Source organism: Carya illinoinensis, chromosome 3 (assembly GCF_018687715.1).
Source record: "Carya illinoinensis cultivar Pawnee chromosome 3, C.illinoinensisPawnee_v1, whole genome shotgun sequence".
NCBI lineage: Eukaryota > Viridiplantae > Streptophyta > Magnoliopsida > Fagales > Juglandaceae > Carya > Carya illinoinensis.
The window spans coordinates 47387906-47408916 of record NC_056754.1 but is presented as its reverse complement, the minus strand read 5'-3'; the positions used below and the strand labels follow the sequence as shown (position 1 = coordinate 47408916).

General features: G+C 34.9%; 1 protein-coding gene across 2 annotated transcripts; it reads left to right on the top strand.

The window, feature by feature from the left end:
• The first annotated feature begins 1168 nt into the window (after window positions 1-1168).
• On the top strand, window positions 1169-13657 carry LOC122304704 (golgin candidate 1-like). 2 transcript variants are annotated; one of them, XM_043116973.1, is made up of 21 exons: window positions 1169-1554; window positions 2909-2989; window positions 3459-3505; window positions 3589-4209; window positions 4355-4417; window positions 5084-5161; window positions 5275-5478; window positions 6609-6665; window positions 6787-6861; window positions 6936-7007; window positions 7292-7354; window positions 7461-7559; window positions 8525-8602; window positions 8958-9026; window positions 10005-10052; window positions 10164-10259; window positions 10465-10541; window positions 12205-12250; window positions 12330-12428; window positions 12513-12557; window positions 13230-13657. In XM_043116973.1, exons 1-21 carry the CDS (start codon window positions 1527-1529, stop codon window positions 13299-13301), a joined length of 2118 nt encoding a protein of 705 aa, XP_042972907.1. In that variant the 5' UTR covers window positions 1169-1526; the 3' UTR covers window positions 13302-13657. The 2 variants fall into 2 exon arrangements, with proteins under 2 accessions (XP_042972907.1, XP_042972908.1); XM_043116974.1 differs by lacking the exon at window positions 6609-6665.
• The last annotated feature ends 7354 nt before the right edge of the window (window positions 13658-21011 follow it).

The window sequence follows — 21011 nt, the reverse complement described above, 5'->3', positions numbered from 1 at the left end:
AACCTATAGATTTTCCTATATCTCCCTTTTTGTGAGTAATCTCTTGTAGCCATGAACTCTAGAGGAGGAGGAGATAGTATCTTCACTATGCTAATTAACATCAATATTCTTAAGATCCATTAATACTCTTTTATTCCTTCATCAAGATTCAAGATGTTCAAATATAGACTTACTTTCTACGAGAAGTTGCTGATGAAGATCATATAATTGTTGGGTTTTGGTTAAAGAGTTTGTATAATATGCATGGTTAAATCTCTCGACGATTGATTGAATTTAAGGAGAGGTTTGGATAATGAGTTAAGATGAAATGTGAAGAAATAAAAGTTGAATAAAATATAATTATTTAATACTATTTTTATTTTAAAAATTAAAAAAATTAAATTATTTATTATATTTTATACAAGAGTTTGAAAAGTATGCCACTTGTCATTAAACATACACCACAATCACATTGTAGCTGGATATCATCTTTCCTTGCATGCCTTATTACAAGATGCTATATCATCAAAGTTAATTAGTCATCACTTTTTAATGAGATTACATCATTATGATAGATTGAGAATACTATTTTTGAATTACCATTCATTTGAAATATTAAGAGAAATAATGAATAGACATGTCACATGTATATTAAAATTGAACTCTGCTACGTACAGTTATTTTTATATATTTTTTGTATACTTCATTAATGTGATTAGTTAAAAAAAATTATTTTATATTAAAAAAAGTGATACAATCAATCATATTAATAGAATGTATAAAGAATACATAAAAATAACTATATATAAAATTTTTGATTAAAATTTCACATAAAATAAGAAGTCTTAAAAAATTAAACAAAAGAATAATTATATTTAAATGTTTGAAACTCCTTCAAAACAAAAATTCATTCAAAAATATAGAAAGTCCTTTTTAAAATTTATTTATTCTTATAAATAAATAAATATTTTTATTTTTTTTTTAAATTAAAAAAAATATGAACAGAATGTGTGGCCTTATATATAACAAATCTGTTTTTTGGGTGGAGATTGGAGAACATTATTGGGCCTTCTAAAACAAAAGACCTAATGGGCCTTACCGTGTTTTCAGGCCTTTTCCTCGAAAGCGCGAAATTTTCTACTGTTCTCACTTGCCATGTGGAGGTCATGCATTAGTGAGACCTTCGTAATTCAGTAGTAATGTTAGCACTTGACAGCTCCCAACTTCCTTCAATTTTACTCCGAACCAAACACATCCTAACAACCGTCTGTCTCGACAAAATCACGACGTTCCGATCCGATGCGCTAAACGTAGGCTCAGCATCGCCAAAATTGTTTGATTGTTTTTTTCATGGTTTTGTAGCTTTTATAAGCTTCTTCTCTCCAAACCAGATCATTTCATTTTCTCCACAACCAATCCTTTTTCGGATTCTTGTTGTTGGGTATTTTGGAACGACGCCGTCTGGTGCACTCTCCTTCTGGTTCATGGGATCCCCGTTGATTGGTCTATAGGGCGCGGCTGTTTCAGATCCTAACCACGTTTATTCAATGGCTTCGTGGCTCAAAGCCGCAGAAGGTGTAGATCTTTGGGCCTCTGTTTCTTTCGATTATTTGTTCTTGTTCAATATTCGGCTTCATACTGGGGATTAATTGTTTTTCTGCTCGGAAGCTTTATCGGGATTGATTTTGTGGTTAGACCTTAACTGTGTATTAGAATTTGCAACACACATTGGAATTGGTAGAACTCAAATAGAATCTGTTAAGCTTGAGGGAAATTGGTAGAACTCAAATAGAATCTGTTAAGCTTGATTTCCCTCTTTTGGTTTTCATATTTATTTCGTAAACCTATTGTTTTTTACTTTTTTGGGCATTCTTTGTTTTTAATCAGTATCACTTGGCATCAATTTCAGATGGTTTTAGAGACAACATAACAGCAAATGGACGGGTGGTTCCTTGTGACTTATAAAAAAACTACTAGTATTAGAAATGTGGTTGTTACCCCCTCTCCCCTTTGGGAAGTATTTTGCAGCCATCTGAATAAAAATGTAGCTTGGAGAGATCATTTCATTTTTTTTAATTGTAAAGGAGATCTTCCTACAAAAGTAATCAAGTGCATTGATTTATTTACACCCCAAACTGCTTCTTTTCTAGAACATACATATTTAATTCTATTTTGTATGGTAAATGGTTAAAGTTAGCATCCCATAGCTAAGCGTTATGAATTTGTATCGTGAAAAGGTTCGTTTATACTTGAATTGATCACTACTTGTGATACCCTATACTGACTAATGAGTGTAGGTGGTGTATGAGATCCCATATTATTTGAGAGGGAGTAGTTCTTACTCTTTATAATGATTCAAGGGGGCTGCCATTGTACCATTAACTAGTCCTTTTGTAGTATGGCACAATTGTGGATTGGGCCTTCTCTTAGGGTGTTGGGAATAGTATCAGAGTCTATCCTACCTAGAAGTGTGGAACTTTAGCTAGGCTACCTATGAGGAATGGCCCAACAAGGACATCAGGAATTTAAGAGAGATTGTGAGACCCCATACTGGCTGATGAGTGTAGGTGGTGTTTGGGACTCTACATTGCTTGAGAGGGAGAAACTCTTACTCCTTAAAATGATTGCAATGGGGCTCCAGTTGTATCACTAACTAGTTCTTTTGGAGAATGACCCATATATGGTTTGGGCCTTCCCCTGTGGCATTACATCACCATTCAGGAACTTTTTAATTCAAATATGGTGTCAGTTAAGGTGGAAAACTATAGCTATGACTTCCTTTCATTTATTATGTCTACATATAGAAGGCTTAGATCGAATTTCTTTGTCCTAATTCTTTCACTTTTGATTTGGAAAAGTACCTGCTGTAGGATTTAGTCATGCATATTCCCACATTAAGAACCTGAAATTGTTTAGTTGTTTGGGTCAGGTTTGTTTGAAGTTGTAGATCGAAGGGCAAAGCTGGTTGTCAGTGAGTTGTCTGACGAGCAATCTGATTCTCAATCTGCAGGTATAGATCTCAATTAACTGGGAAACTTTTAAATTTATCCCATTTTACAGGATATGTTCTTGCTGACACTTTGCGTAGGGTTCTATCTTTTAATTCTTTTTGTTTGTTATAAAACTATAATATTAATGTTTCCCTATGAAAAATAATATCATTTTTATAAGTTATACCTATAAAAAAAAGATATTAATGTTTCCCTCCTGAAATGGTGAGGGTTAAACTCTTCTCCTTCCACAGGAGTTGGGGTGCCTGTGGGGTTCATGTTTCTGGAATTTGTTAAATGAAGAAGTGAACAGCATTCCACTGATTATGGGGATGTTGGACTTCCTTTCTTGACTCCATAATGATTAATAAGCACAAATGACTTTCGTAGCATTTAAGATGCTTTTTAGCTGGCCACAAGAGGTCAAGTGTTTGTGAAAGAATATCTGGTGCTTATTTCTGTTTTTGTTTTCCTTTCTGAATTATTAAGCTGCTAATGGGCAAGGATCTCATGCCAAGAGGAAGTCGAAGACCAAGGTACTTTCCAGCATACCTTTACCCAGAAGTAGTTCTTATGTATTCTTATCAAAGAGCTCTTCTCACATGTTGGTTTCTTGCAGTCCCAAAAGAAAGTCCCGAGAATTGAATCAGATACTTCACAGGATCAAACTAGTGCGATGATGCCACTAGTAGATGTGAAACCCGAAAATGATATGGCTGTTCAATTAGTTGAAAATGATGGGACTCCTACTATATCTATCTCCCAAACAAACAATGTCCAGGAACACAATATTGAAAAAGATTCCCCTTTGGTAGGCATTCCTCCAACAGAGAGACCGGTAAGTGATGTGGTTGAAAATAATGACCGCCATATGGAAGTTCCCTCAATTCTTACAGATGTGGAAGCTGTTTCTTCAACTTCGAATGGTGAGCTTGTCAATGAGAATGCTTCAGATGTTCCTAACGAGCATCCCTTTTTGTCATTACCTGCCGAAAAAGTGGAGATTTTTAATGAAGATATTCCAAATGATGCTAGCCAAAGTATCAAATCCGGAGACACAGATGTTAAGTTGAAGATTGACCTAGAGAGTTCTCAATCTGTGTCTACTGATTTCCCCCGTAATAGTGATACTCAACTGAAAGATGCTGTTATCAAGGTTGAACCTCTCGTTGATCAAAAAAGACAACAGGAGCTTAAAGTTGATGATTCTCAAATGAAAGTTCAAGAGCAACTTGATGAGGTAAAAGTAATTAGAAGAGGAAAAGAAGAAAGGGGGGGGGGGGGTGTGGAACTATCTTTATGCACTTTATTTGTTCGAGCTTTATATTGTCTTACATGCCTGCAATTAAGAGTTTCTGTTGACTAGTTCCTTTATTTCTGTGCAGGCTCAGGGACTGCTTAAAACTACAGTTTCCACTGGTCAGTCTAAAGAGGCAAGGCTGGCTCGGGTAAGCTCTAAAAATACCCCTTTATTCACACTTGCAGATGTATACCATAGTAAGAGAAATTGACATTGGGATCTTGCCAGTCTACCTTTCTTTATATTCTATTGTGCTGATACTTATAAACAAAAATATATTATTTTGATATTAAATGAAGTATGGTTGTTGGATCTAACTATTAATGGAAACTATGGGATCACCATATATTTTTGAAAAAAATATATTAATGAAAAAAGTATGGTTATTTTGATATTTTTTTTTTTTTGTAAGAAACAATGAAAAATGGCGTGTATTGTTCTCCCGACCTGATTGGATCAGAAGTCTGAACGGGTGTACACTCATACCTGCATTTATCTCTCTGACAGACCAAATAAAAAGGAACTGAATCTGATTTTTCCTCCTTGTACAGGGTTGTTTGCCTCATTCCTGTTTATTGAAAAAAATAAGTTTGTTTAAATCATCTCAACAAATACAAACTGCTCTACCTTTTTTTGAACCACACACCTTTCAACATTGGTTGCTTGTTTAAAGTAACATTCTTTGGAAAACGTTACCTTTTGGGATAAGCATGCTCTACATGTAATCTAGAGCAGCCCACCAGTGCAGGGTTACTTGCTTGTCAGAATCTTCTGTTTACATTCTTTTTTAATCTTTTTTGTTTTAAGTGGTCAGGTATGTGCTGGACTTTCATCCCGTCTCCAGGAGTACAAATCTGAGAATGCACAGCTTGAGGAACTTCTTATTTCTGAGGTAGAACACCATCCCTGTTCAATTAAGTAGTAAATTTCTGGTTTTTTCTTCTGTGATCTTGATGTTATGCAAATAAGGAGTGCTGATCACTAGTTAAATTGCTATCTTTTCAGAGAGAGCTGTCTAAATCATTTGAGGCTCATATGAAGCAGCTGCAGCAAGATCTATCTGAATCCAAAAGTGAAGTGTCAAGAGTAGAGTCAAATATGGTTGAGGCTTTGGCAGCAAAAAACTCTGAAATTGAGGCCCTTGTCAGTTCTCTGGACACACTTAAGAAACAAGCTGCCTCGTCGGAAGGAAATCTAGCTTCATTGCAGGTTCACCACACTCACCATATGCATTATGAGTCTATTCTAGTGTGCCATACCTAAAGTAACTGCCTTCACCAACTCTTTCTTCAGTTCCCGTATTTATGATTTTATGTCAAATACGAGCTTTAAGTCGTCTTACTAGAAACTATAATAAAAAAATGTATTAAGATAAAACATATTGGGTCACTTGGATGTTGGTGTGACTACATATGCAGATACTTGTCTTGTAGTATTCATACGTTGGTTTATTCAACCTTCTATAACTTGTATATCAGTTTGCTTTGCCTGTTTATTAGAAAAGATCCTCTCTTTAAATTATCAGCCAGAAAGACCTATATCATCTCAAGGTATTTTTCCTGTAAAGTATCTCAGCTGTTGCACAAAGTGTGTCAAGACCATTTATTGAGTTAGGACTAAGGATGAATCAGAGGGAATTTATAAATTTTGGAAGGAAGCACAGTTGTACTCATGGATTTCGAAGGTATTGATGAAGCTTGTAGGTGCATATTTCCTGCCATAGGTTCATAAGTTGTTATCCTTTCACTGAAATTGTTATATTACAACGTGATGATTTTTTTTCCAATCCCCTGCTTATGACATGGTAGATTAGACTATTAATATCTGGGTTATGTATTTTATTCGTAAACTGAACTAAGTTGTGTGTCATTTCTAAACTCTCATTTTTCCTAACCTTTCCAACCCATCAACCTTCAGGAACAACCCTTTCACTCAAATTCTGTTATGAATGAAGAAAAAAACATTGTCACATTCCTTTCATTTAGGCTTCTTGTATTAGATACTTCTGTTTCCCAAACTAATTGAAAAGGATGTGCATATTTTTGTAACCTTTCCCACATTTCAACCCTAAAAAATACCCTGTTAGCTGCTGTCTGTCTATTCATTTGCTACTGCCCCATGTCTAGTTTGGGGACAAGAATAACTCCATTGCTAATATTTTCTATTTGGACACAATAATCATGTGAAGTACTTCTTCCATTTCTACCTATGTTTTACCATTAAACTACTTTGAGCTGCCCCTAATATCCCCATGAACAAAATTTTCTTTATTTCACTGTGGAAGCTCCTGAATTGGATTTAATATGAGGCTCTGCTGACACTTAGATTACTCCCATTAGGCAAACATGGAGTCCATGATGAGAAATAGGGAACTAACAGAGACGAGGATGATGCAAGTAAGTTGGTTGTTCATCCTTGCATGTAACATCTCTTACATATAATCCGGTGCTGACATGGTGAGATTAGTAAAAAAATAGAATCTTTTCCAAGGTTTGTGAGAGTGACATTCTTTTCCAGGCTGTGCGAGAGGAGCTGGCATCTGTGGAACGGAGAGCAGAAGATGAGCGTGCTGCACATAATGCTACCAAAATGGTTTGTACCTAGAATAATTGATTCACATTTGTTGTGTTTCTTTCTTGCAAATAACCTGTTATCTCATGAAACAGGCTGCTATGGAAAGAGAAGTGGAATTGGAACATAGAGCAGTTGAGGCATCCACAGCCCTCGCAAGGATCCAGGTAATGTAAGCACACGTTATGTTTGTGATTGATTGCTTATGATGGTACATCTTGAAAACCAGATTATTGTATAGATGAAATATGTTATGTTCATATCCCATTGTCTTATGCTTAGTGTTCCACGATAACATTCATGTGATGTATTTGATGCATTGTCTTCCTTTTTTTTTTTTATTGGTAAACATTTTCTTCCTTTCCCAATAGCAACTTTGAAGTTTGTCCTTGTCATTTGATCATGACGTCTATCAGATCCATTGAATTCCCTGAATTTCTTCCTCATTTAGAGAATAGCAGATGAGAGGACAGCAAAGGCAGCTGAGCTTGAGCAGAAGGTGGCATTGCTTGAGGTAGATAAAAGCATTCTTACTGTCTCCAATTTTAAGTTTTTTTTCCGAAGGAATTTTCTCTCCTTTCCTGGCATAGAGTTAGATTTTCCCCAACATATGCCATTAGGTTGAATGTGCATCTTTAAATCAAGAGCTGCAAGACATGGAAGCTCGTGCTCGTCGTGGACAAAAGAAGTCGCTGGATGAGGCAAATCAAATGATTCAGGTCTGCATTTTAATAGTACAACAAACCTTGAGTTCAAAAATTTTAGCCTCACTGTCTGTTACTGACCTCCTTTAGTTTATTCTTTATTGATAAATGAATAAATTCTGATATGGGATAATCTCAGGGAACCAATGGTTTTTCTTTCATGACTAGTAATCTGATACTTGACTAATAATTCCTAATCCTCAATTGCCTATCCAAAACTCCTAATTCCGAAAGAACAGATGTTATACTGAAGTCAGTTGGATTTGATTTGACTACAGGATTTTTGAAGCTTGGTGTTTCAGTGGTTTTTTTTTAGTGGGATGTGTGTGTCATGTTTCACAGTGGGTGTGCTATACAAATTTAAGATATTTTTTTTTTTTATAGAAAAGTTTAAGGTGCTTTCTGCTTTGAATGCAATCTTTCCACTTTTGGCTTTTGGGAATATTTTCAATTTTTGATTGGTTTCAGTTGTGAACACGGTTCTATTACCTATGGGAACCAAGAGTTTAAATTATGCAACTATCCTGCTACTTACATACAGTCAAGTGAATACTTGGGGCTCTTGCCCATTCTTATGATCCATAAAATCTTGTTTACCGATCACAAAAATAATAATTTAGGTGCAGTTGGATAGTGAGATGAGATGAGATGGTTTTAGATGAAAGTTAAATAAAATATTGTTAGAATATTATCTTTTAATATTATTATTGTTTTGGGATTGAAAAAGTTAAATTGTTTATTATATTTTATATGAAAATTTGTAATGATGAGACGAGATGAGATGAAACACTTTCACTATCCAAATGGGGCCTTAGTCCTTTAGCCAGCAGTTGGCAGTAGTAGTAATTTTTATGGTATTCTGCTATAATTCCATCATGTATGTATATGTCCCGTGTACTTGGGCTATGCTTATTTCTCATCCATAAAATCATTATTGCTGATTAAAAAAAAAGATTCCATCATGTTTTTTTTGTATTCAGATGCAGGCATGGCAGGAAGAAGTCGAACGTGCACGCCAAGGTCAGAGAGATGCTGAGGGCAAACTTTCTTCTTTGGAGGCAAGTGTCATTTGCTTGTTTCCGTGCAATTTTTTAATTCCACTCAACTTTTTGCGTAGTTATACTTTTCCTCTCATTAAGGGAGGTCGTTCAGCATTTGACTTGAGGATTTGTGGGGGATCGCAGATATTTTTGTTAATTGTTATTTGAAAAACAACTGAGTCTTTATCCCATCTGAACTGTGATCAGCCTCATGGATCTTTTTTAATATTATAAAAAAAGAAACTTAAAGCCTTTTTGTTTTTTTTTTTTGCCTGCTGATGTTCTCATGTAAGTCTTGTAATTTTTCATCATGATTTTGGCTGGCCGGGAAAAGGCTTTGTTTGCCATAAGTTTTTTGGATGTTTGATTTTAGGCTGAAGTGCAAAAAATGAGAGTAGAAATGGCTGCAATGAGAAGAGATGCTGAACATTATTCTCGTCAGGTAACCTCTCTGACTGATCCACCTTTCTGCTCTTTTATTTTTTTTTAATTTATTTTTTTATTTAATTTAATTTAATTTAATTATTATTATTATTATTTTTTATGGTAATGTGCATTATTTGTATTCTTGGTAATGTGCATGGATGAGGGGTTCAACCTTAGTTCTTCATGTGTGTCAAATTGAACTAATTTGGACATATATGTGTGACAACCTTGGTAATTTGACATCGATATGGCTACATGGGTGCTGAATGGCTACATGGGTACTGATTTTTTCTTGTTTTGCATGGAAAGTCTTATCTGAACACTAGGTGTGTGATATAATTGCAACTTTAAGTTTTATATTCTTTTCTTATGTCCTACTCACAAAAAAATTCTTATCATATGCCCCACTTTCTTTTAATACGTATCAGATGAGCTCCCTCACAGGTGTCTCCTACAAATTTTTCCGAAGGATTTTATTATTTCTCTGAATACATGAGCTAAACACAAGCATCAAAATTGTCTCTTTCCATGCATATTTGGATACTATAGCTGGGTTTCATGGTTGGCAGTGCACAGGAATGAGTGTTAAAAAAATTCGCTGTGCATTTACTTGTATAAATAAAAAATCCTATCTATCTTCTAAAGCTTTGAAAAGGGGTATTATAATTGGATGGTAATGTGCAACCAAGGAAAATCTCATAACAAGAATTTCAATATCAAAGCTTCCCACAATTATTGTTTATTGAAGATATTTTCTTCTTTCAGGTATGAGGTTGAATAATACTAAGTTGGTGTCCATACTGGAACTTGAGAACCTCTGTTGATTCCATCAGACTATCCTTTTTTTCTTTGCAACTTTTAGGACATCATTCAATTAAGTTATTGGCATTTCTTATTATTGTTCTATTTTTTTTAGGTGTCTCTTAATGATAAGATTAGTTCTGTAAACAGTATATATCTAAGAAGCTTGTTTATAATAGCTGCCATTGAACAGGAGCACATGGAGCTAGAGAAACGCTACCGTGAACTAACTGATCTACTGGTAACTTGAACTTAAAACTGCATGGTTCCTCAATTCGGTTCAAAAAAAAAAAAATATGATATCCAATATTATGATGAATTCTTGTATCTCTGAATTTTATCTACTATTCAGTACTGCAAGCAAACACAGTTAGAGGCCATGGTTAGTGAAAAAGCTGCTGCAGAGTTTCAATTGGAGAAGGAAAAAAAGCGCATTCAAGAAGTACAGGTCTGTTGCTCTTTGCTTCGCTTCGCTTCGAGTCATTTATATTCTGGAGTTCAATCTTTGTATATCTTGGTTTTTTCTTTTTCTTTTTTAAATGTTTGGTACTTATAAAAGAAATATCTTGTTTAACTATCATCGGATTTACTCTTTTTTTTTTGGTAAGTACTATCATCGGATTTACTTGTGATGTTGCGGCTATATTGAACAGGTAGAGGTTGAAAGGAGTAGAGTGTCCCGTAGGGCATTAACAACTTGGGAAGAAGACACTGAAATCAAAGCACTTGAGTATGTTGACTTCTGTTGAAGTATTATTATTATTGTTATTGTCATATATGTATTTATATATGCTTTCCTTGATGGTTCTGGCTCGTTGTGAGCAGAACACATTAACACATCTTCTTCTTGGATTTTCTAATAGAGTTGGTTTGAACTCAATTTTAAGGTGCTAATTGATGCTAGTGATTCCTTGCACGTTGTGAAGTTATTGGGTAGGCAGATATCTAATAAAAGAGTAGTGGTCTCACATCACTTATTTGTTAAATTTATTCTTATTCTGAGACTGAACATAGTACTGTTCATCCAGGTTCCAGCCCTGGAACACAGGTATACCTGGGCCGGAACCCTAGTTTCAAATCCAGTCCGGAATCCAAACTGGGTCAACCCTGGTCAGATCCGAGCCGAAACCCGGATGAAACTGGTTTTAAAAATCCGGAACTTGGGTTTCCAAGTTATACCCTTTTTTTTTTTAGAACTCACAAGTTAAGTAAAAGAAATTCCATTGTTTCCTTCGTCACCATTTCTTTCAAGGCTTGATATTTTGCAACCCAAAAGTCGTGAGAATTTTTAAAAGAAAATCAAGAGACCAGATTCCAGAATAGGTGGTTACTCTGCTCATTTTTCTTGATAATGAAGAAAGTAACAAGATTCCACCTCTCTCACAGGGTTCTAATCTCACTGCCATTCAAACGAAGAAGAAGAAATAATGAATGACATGCTCTGTTTTCGTACCATTTGGCAACAAAAAATAAAAATTTGGTTAATTGATGGCATGAAAAATGTTAAAAAGATGTCAAATTGGCTAGGATTTCCTCGTAGAGAGAGAAATTGGTACTCTGCCAAATCCGACACTCCACCGCATGCTTCTTTCAAGGTGTCGTTTGGTGTGCTTGTAGAATTTGAAAGCCAAGGTCACGTTCATTGGGCTCAAGGTAGAGAGAGGAGAGCAGAGAGAAGAGAGATCACACGGAAGTGGGGCTGTATTGTAGTTATATATATTTTTTTTATAAAATCTGGGTATCGGGTTTAAAATCCGGTACCTAGATGTAATATCCATAACCGGCCCAGATAGGACTGGTTAGGATAATGCAGTTTTCGGATTGGATAAAATACGGTCTAGAACCCGTAACTGGAATCTGGTTATCCAGGTTCCAGACCGGGCAGGGTTTTTACCCATATGAACTGTCTTAACTGAACAAAGGAAAATGAAAGTGTTTTTAGGAAGCTCTAAAAAACGTTTTTATAGGGCCACAATGCTATTAGGCTTTACAAAGCCTCAAGTTCCTACGAATTTGCACATTCTTTTCCCACTCAATTCTCCCTGGAGGTGTACGATTTATTTACTTGCACAGCCTTGTTATTTCTGCCTGAGCATATTCTTCTTTATTTCGCTGTCATTCCTGGAGTCCTTGCATTACCTTCAACTTGAGCCCCCTCCAATGGCCCCCGCCCCCAACCAAAAAAATTAAAAACAAAATAAAACATACTCGTAGTGATTGACATGTTGACCAGCTAAGGCCAAAGTTCCATTGAAGTGTGAGTCCACGGAATTTACTTTATTGGCTACACTTGATAAATGTGTCCCTATGAACATGTGTGCGGCAGTTTCATCTCAATTTGTGGTTTTTATCATTCGTTCTTGGAAAATTGTCTAATGAAATAATAACTGCAGGCCTCTTCCCTTGTATCACCGCCATATGGTTGGGGCAAGCCTACAGGTGTATGTCTGTTCTTATATCTTGCACCATTGCCCTCTGTTTCCTTAGTTGACTTTTGTGTTCGACTTATCTTGGGCAGTTGCAGAAGGCTGCAAAACTATTGGATTCAGGGGCTGTCAGGGCTACTAGATTTCTCTGGCGGTACCCGACAGCTCGAGTTATCCTGCTTTTTTATCTGGTAAGAAGAGTTCATCTTGTAATTGTAACGAAGATTATATGGATGGATTTGAATTGCTTGATAACTTTTAGAAATTGTCTTCAGGTATTTGTACATTTCTTCTTGATGTATCTGTTGCATCGTCTTCAGGTATGTATATTTGTCAAATTTGCGAAAATTTTGTAAGAAGTATACTTTCGGCCATGATATATATGCTTGAAATCCTTCAGGACACGCATCATAAATCTACATACATATGTAGATATTATTTTTTTTTATCAGTAGGTACATATATAGATATATATAGATGATGTGTCTATCTAATATATATGTGTGCTTTGCTTATAGAAAATATAATTTATGATGTGTATATATACATATCATGATATATATATATATATATATATATTTGTATAACTTGTTTTCTTTCTCAAAGTATGACTAATGAGTATTTTGTTGTATTATATGATAATTGTGGTACTCTTCCAAGTGATGGTGATCCATGCCTGGTATCAATTTCGTAGGATAGGATAATGGTATCAGAAAGATGGAAGAAGATTTAATAAAACGTTCAAGATAAAACAGAAAAAACTCGTCTAAAGTTGAGAAGGAAAAGCAAGGAAAGAAAAAATGGAAATCAAAGGAATCAATATGTTTTTTCCAAAAATTATCTTTGGTTCGTGTTTATTTCTGACGTATTGCTATGTGAATCAGCATTAGGAACCACTACCCCACCCCCCCCCCCCCCAAAAAAAAAAAAAAAACAAAGCCCTATGCCATTCACATATCTAACCGTAGAAATGTGTTCTTTGAATTGTTTAGGCACAAGCAGACAGTTTGGACGCTAGAGAAGTTGCAGAATCTATGGGACTTGCGGACCCTACCTTGCCATGATTGGTTTAGCTGCAGTAGGTGGAAAGCCGATGCAACTCATTTCACTTTTGCAAGGGTGCATTTTCACATTCTGAGACAAGCATGGATTTGAAAATATAAAAAAAGAACGTGAGATTTTTGTTGGTTGCTTCATCCTGTCACAAACCATCATCCATTTTAGAAATAGTTGATCCATTGGTTGGATTTAGTAGACTGATTAGAAGAAGGGAGACAGTTGGCTGTATGGTGAGTTGGCGACGGATGGATTGGCATGCAAATGTTGAAAGATCACCGATTAGATGTATCTATAATTCATTGTAAGCCTCTTTGACACTGAATTCATATTTGAATGGAAAAATCAATCCTTGATTCATTCATTTGCAAAATGCTTTTTGAGTTTTCAGCTTGTACATTACTTCTTGGATTTTCTAAAATTTGTACTTTAGTCCTTCCTTTCAACTCTTGTTAAAGTTTCTAACAAGGCTTTTTTTTTTTTTTTTTTTCTTCCCTAACAAGGCTTGAATCTCCACATTAATAGGATACTCGTCCCATAATACATATACATATACATATATATATATATATATATATATATATATATATTTATATATGTATATATATGGGTGATGCTACCCACCATCTCTTTTATTATCATACTCACATAATTCTATTATGTGGTATTAAATGAAGCGTAATGATAACCTTATTACTCATTACTACCCGTCTATTACCTATGCCCATGCGCTTTTTTTCTTTTCCTCTTCTGCTTGATTTAGAAGCCCCTCTATCTCCCATCTATCTCCTTTGCGTCCATGCCAGCCCCTCTACTCTCAAAAGCTCTGTTCCCTTCCAACAAAAGCCCTCTTGTCCGACCAAAAACCATTGGCACTGAAAAGGGTTACATTTCCTAATCCTCACCTTTTTCCCATTTCCAATATAAATATTAGGGTTGGCATCCTAGAACTTATCTCTCTCACACCAAATACATTACAACTCTCTCTCTCTCTCTTGCCAATACTTTGCCATGGACGTAAAAATCACACTTTTGCTTGTTGTATCCTTTTTGTTGTTCACTAGTCCTGCTTTGGCAACTATGTTTTTAGAAGGCAATGCTTACGGGTTTTTTTATTTTATTTTTATTTTTATTTTTATTATATATATATATATAAGTAAGAAGATATTTTATTGATATAGAGATGGGCATAGCCCAAGTGCACATGAGGTATACATATGATTACACCTATTTAAGAATTAGAAACGGTTACAAATATAATCATGGAAGTTGAGACAATTTAAATTTATAGCAATGGCCCATAAAAATAAAGTCTTCCAGAAAAAACTCTAAACTCTTCCAATGAGTGCTCAAGATCCTCGAAATTTATATCATTTCTTTCACTCCAGATGCACCAAAATAGACAAATGGGAGTCATATTTCACACAGCTTCAATATGTGGTGTTCTTGTGATCCCTCTCTAATTAGCTAGTAATTCAACCACCCTCCCTGGCATACCCATGCTAATCCTACTTTGTTGAAAAAGTAATTCCATGTGGCCCTTGCAAACTCATAATGTAGAAGTAAATGATCTACTGTTTCACAACTATTTCTACACATACAACATCAGTTAATGATGACAAACCCACATTTTCTTAGATTATTAATGGTTATAGTCTTCCCTAAAGTTGTTGTCTAAGGAAAAGGAAAAAAAAGAAAAAGAAAAAGAAAAAAGAAAACAGCCTTAGGAGGTGCTTTACTCCACCAATGTTCTTTCAAAGGAAATGATTACAAGCTTAAGTAGTGAGAGTCTCATAGAAAGAGCATACAAAAAATTTTCATTTGTTGGAAGGCCATCACTCCAACTTATCCACCATTGTAACAATAGGTCCATTGGTGTATAGCAAGTTAAAGAACTCAACAAGGACACCTACTTCCCAATCATGTGCCTCCCTAATGAAATTAACATTCCATTGCAGCGAACCATTAGTAATTTCCTGCAAGTCAGCCACCAAAACATCTTATTCTCGTGCAATTATGAAAATAAAAGGATAGACATCCTTACGAGCCATATCCCCAACCCAAATATCATGCCAAAAATTGATTTGTTGCCATCCCCATACACAGCTTAATGTTGCTAGAGAAAGACCACCAACCTTTCTGAATTTGCTTCCATAACCCCACTACATATGCCCCTTAACTTCATTAGAGCACCAATCTCCCCTTATACTCCCATACTTATTATCAATCACCACCTTCCATTATGCTTCTCTCTCATAATTATATCTCCACAATCATTTCCCAAGAAGAGTTTTATTGGAGGCCCTCACATTGTGAATCCCCAACCCACCCCCCTCAAGGGAGAGTACACTTTGTTCCACCCAACTAAATAAAACTTAAACTCATCGCTAAGTCAACGCCACAGAAAATTTCGTTGAAACTTTTCAATTCGAGAAGCAACACTAGCTAGAAGAGGAAATAATGACAAGAAATATGTAGGAAGGTTTGAGAGGGTACTCTTTATTAATGTAATCCGACCCCCTTTAGACAAATACAACATTTTCCACCCAACCAGCCTGCGCGTTATTTTCTTTAGAATCTCATCCCAAATAGTCTTGACTTTGAACTATGCTTCCAACGGAAGGCCAAGGTACTTTATAAATAGCAAAGAGACTACACAACCCAATATGTTAGCCAACCCCCTAACATTGCGCACATTACCCATAGCAACCGTCTCTGTTTTAGATAGATTTACTTTTAGTTTAGATTGCTTCAAAATAAAGTAAGATAGCTTTTAAAAATTGAATATGACCTGAATTTGCCTTACAAAATAACAGCGTGTCATATGCAAACAAAATATGTGAAATAATGGTAGAACCATGGTTAGTATCCCCCACTAAATAACTTGAGAAAAAGCCACCCTCCACTGAAGCCGACAACTTTCTGTTTAGGGCCTTTATGACAATAACAAATAACAGGGTTGATACTAGATCGCCTTGTCACAACCCCCGCTAACTATTGAAGAAAACCACGGGATCACCATTCACGAAGACCAAGAAGGGAACCGTTGACACACAATGCCTCATCCACACCCTCTATCTCTCCCCAAAATCACATCTCCTCAACAAATAAAAAGGAATTCCCAATTCGCATGATCATAGGCCTCTTCTATGTCTAATTTTCCTAAAATACCCAGAACTCCTGACTTGATCTTCCTGTCCAAACATTCATTAGCGATAAGGAGTCAAGGACCAAATCCAAGCCAACCAGCTCATTTCTTGAGTTCTTTACTTGATAAGGATTGGGTATTTCAAAAAACATATTAGTCAAAACAAAGGTGTTCTTATTAGCCTTGGAGGGGGAATGTTTGGATAGCAGGAATATTGTGGCTTGGACTCTGACTGGTGCTTTAAGCTAGTTCGTTGTGCTTTTCATTTTGTTTTGCAATTTCTTTGTGGGGGGTTTTAGTACACCGAAATTGATCTACTTTTTTTATGGAGCCTTGTTATAACATACTTGTGGTCTCTCCCTCCCTTCCAGAAAACCCCCGCGGGGGCGTTGTCTTCTCCATTTGGCCTGATTATGGAGTTTATGGTATCATGATCTGTTTCAACAAAAGTTAGGTTTCTATGTTCTTTTGTATGCATTCTTCTAGAGTTGCCTTAGAACCTAATATATTTTGTTAGATCTTCACTTTTAAGTCTTCCTTTTTCTCTCCTCTTCTACACACTTGCTGATACACGCAAACAGTTGTTCCAATATTTTTTCTTTTTGGCACCATTTATGATAGCTTTTGGTTGGAGGAGAGGGCTTTTGTCATAGGGGAACTAAGCTTCTAAGAGGAGAGGAGCTGACATGAGGACAAAGGAGACAGAGGGGCTTCTGAATCAAAGCAAAAGGAAGGAAAAAGAAAAGAAAAGAAAAGAAAAGAAAGAAAATAAGGCCACGTGAGTTTGGATAATAGATGGGATAGTAAGGATATTATTACCCTTTAAATGATTTGAGACTATTTGTTATATTCAAATTATAGTTCAATCATTTAATGTCACATCATGATATGTTGAGAAGATGATGGTAAATTGAATGATACATAGAAATTTTCTATATAACATATATTGCATATTTGGCAAGGCGTTGTTTGGTTAACTATTTGTTTATTAATTAAATTTCTTCTTCCATCCAAATATCTTTCAATGTCAAACAATTTTTTAACTTAAAAGTATCTCAATACAAATTTTTTTTTAGAAAAAAATCTATTTTTTCTCCATTTTTATTTTCCTATTTACTTCCTTAAAATCATATAAAACAATACATTGTCGAAAATGTTTAGAATCTTCCCGTGATTTTTACCGCTTATGCAGGTTCCAACTTTGCACTCAAGCAATTATGTTTGAAACATAAATTTATTGAATTGTTTCAAAAATTTTGGAAAGGGAAGTTTTGAGAACTTTAAGACTCTTTTTTTTTTTTTAAAATATATTTTTCTTAGATTTTGTGAAAGTAAAGTATATAGAGAAATTTAAATAATTTTTTTAAAAATAATTTTTCATCTCGATAGTTTTATTGGGGAATAATTATATGAATATAATTTTTTTTAATTATATAAAAATTGTATTGATTTTTTTGGACTAATATAGTAATGATTGGATAAAAAATTAAAATATATATTTGAGTTAAAAAAAAAAATTGTTTGAATTGAGAGTATACTACTTGCACAAATTGTTTCACATAAATATGAAAAGTAAATGAATAATAGAAACTAGTGTTTGTCCGTTTTCTTTTTTATGAAACTTCTCTTTGTGCTCGTCATTTTCCTTTAGTTAGACTAAAAGCAAATTTTTTAAAAAACTAATTTTTTGAAAGTTTGGACTTGTTTGGGAAGTGAGGTAAAATGAAAATTATGTAAATAGTAATGAAATGGTTTTAATTAAAATTTTTTATTGTGTTTTGAGAGATGAGAGAGAAAATTTTGAATAAAAATATTATTAGAATATAATTATTTAATATTATTTTTATTTAGAAATTTAAAAAATTTATATTATTTTTTATGTTTTGTTTGGAAGTTTGGAAAAATTATAATAATTAGATGAAAAGTTAAATATTTAAAATTGAAAAACACTTGTATTTTAGTGATGTTTGAAAATGAAATGATGAAAATTTTTTAGATGAGATTAGGGATGTTTGGAAATCATTTTCATCACATCCTATCTCATCTTATTTTCTTCCCAAACATCACTCAAATACAAACATGTTAAAACTAATTATTACAATTTTCTTAAATTTTTAAACAAAAAATAAAAAAAATTCAATTTTTCAATTTAAAAAAAAAAATTATATTCTAACAATATTCTAACTTTATAATATTTTTTACTTAAAAAATACTTAACTCAAACTATCTCACTACTATTCAAAAACCATCTTACGATTATTCACAAAATTTTCATATTATCTCATTCTTCAATTATTCCATAAATCTCACTTTTCAAACAAACCCTTAGGCCTCGTTTGGTATAGGTGAAAATAAAAACTAGAAAGCTGATGAAGCAGCCCGAATCAGTTTAGTTCGGTACCAATTTCTCCTTTTGAAAAACTGGCCAGAGCCAGTCCGGATGAGTTAGTATATATATATTTTTATATGATTTTTTATATTATATATAATTTTTATATATAATATATATAATTTTATATAAAATAATTTTTATATTATATGCTAAATTGTTAATTAATATAAGACTAAATCTTAAAATCCTATTACTCATAATAATCAAATAACATAAAACTAATATAACATTTGATATAAAATTAAAAGTTTTAATTTAATGAAATAAAATTAATATAACATAAAATTCTGATTTTAAACATGAACATTTGTTTGATCGTTTGTTATTAATATAAACTATATATATATATATCAAGGATAAATACATTTTATATTATAATAAATTATAATATATATTCTTTTTCATACATACATTTCTATACATTTGATCGTATACACTCATATAAAAAGTGTATGTAATCATCATATAATATATTATTACTAACATACATAAATTATAAATAAGTTTGATACTAACTTATTAGTAGTTAAATAGTTTGTGAGGGAGTAAAATACACCAAACCCAAAATAGTTCTTAATGCCCAGCCCATCAAAGGAGTCTCACTAGAAGATAAAGGAAGAGTGAGGGAAATGGACAGAGAATGAGAGAAAGGAAGGCAAGAGAGGAAGAGACATAAAGGAGGGGTGATGTGACCTAAAGCAAAAGGGGGTGGGCAGAAGATTAAAGGCATAGGCACATACGACTTCAAGGACATTTGACCGGATTTCTCCAAAAAGGTTTCTTCAACCTCACAATAGGGGTTCCAGCAATGAGATATTAACTAGAAGACGAACCTTCAGGATCTATTGTATAGTGAGGATAAGACACCATAAGAGACTGTAAAACAAGCTTATTATAGTGGATTCTTCTATCCTTAAACCCATGTGAACATAGGCCTAGTACTAAACTATGTAAATTTGTGTATCTCATTCTATTTATTCCCCTGCATTTATTTACTGATCACCACCATGGATGTACGCATAGGTACCATACAACCACACCAGACCAATGCCGAGAGCCCACACAACATCAATCCAGGCTCAGAACAACCTCAGTAGGCTCAAGAATGGATCTTTCTTCCATTCTGGATTTCAGTGCTGTTTTTAGGCATTAACATTGGCACTGTAATTGGGATCGAGTTATTTTTCTTACACCGGAAGCAGAAAAATGATGATTTTCCAGCATGTTAAATAATCTCAAAAGAAGCATAAGAAAGTTGACTAGATAAGTATCTTCAACCTTTCTACTTTTATTTTTATGAAAAATATTACTGTTGCAAATGGGCAAGTGAACTTTTCCTCACCCAAGCAGTTAAGTACACTGTATTTAAATGCTTCTTATACACCCAGCATGTAAGGTCGGGGGCCCAAGCTCCCCGACCACTTGAGCTTAAATAACACCCACTACTCCTTGCGCTTTTAAGTACATAGTATATTTAAGTGAGTAGTATAAATACTGTTTACAAAAATACACAATACAATGGGCAAATACTGTAAACAATAACATGCATGCACGCATTAACTATGCATGGTACGCACAGTGCCATGCATAGTGCACAATGGGTGCATGGCAACGTGCACTCGAGTGCCTCGCGGAAGTCCACCACAAGAACCTTTGACCAGCCGGCGGCCATAAGATGGACAGTTGGTGGTTTCTGACAGACACACGGTGGCCCATACTCACAGGGCCACACTTGGAGTTTGGGCCATGTACAACGTTGTATGGCAACATATGCCTAGTGATCTCCACGGTCCCACTGTGGGACACCAGTGGAGTTACGCTAGTGATCACCAAACCTACAGCTGGCGCTGTCTATCTCCTTGGAGATGGTCCACAACTATGTCCCCATGATAGCTACCTCACCGTGCCAACCATGTGCACGAGACTAAACATGGCCGAGGTCTCCTTAGCCCAGTCCAAATGTAACACGGCAAGGATGGCATCGGCCACCACTTAGACTGCTGATGTCTTCTGTCTTGGACGGAGTGTCACCAGTGCACCTAGACACACGACGAGCAAAAGGTGGTCACTGGCCAAGCCCCCAACGTCTCTCCTAGCCCACGATAGGCTGCCATGGGCCCTTTTCTCCAACCAACAGTCACCGCCTAGATCGTTGAAACTTTATGTCCTTGCAGGAAT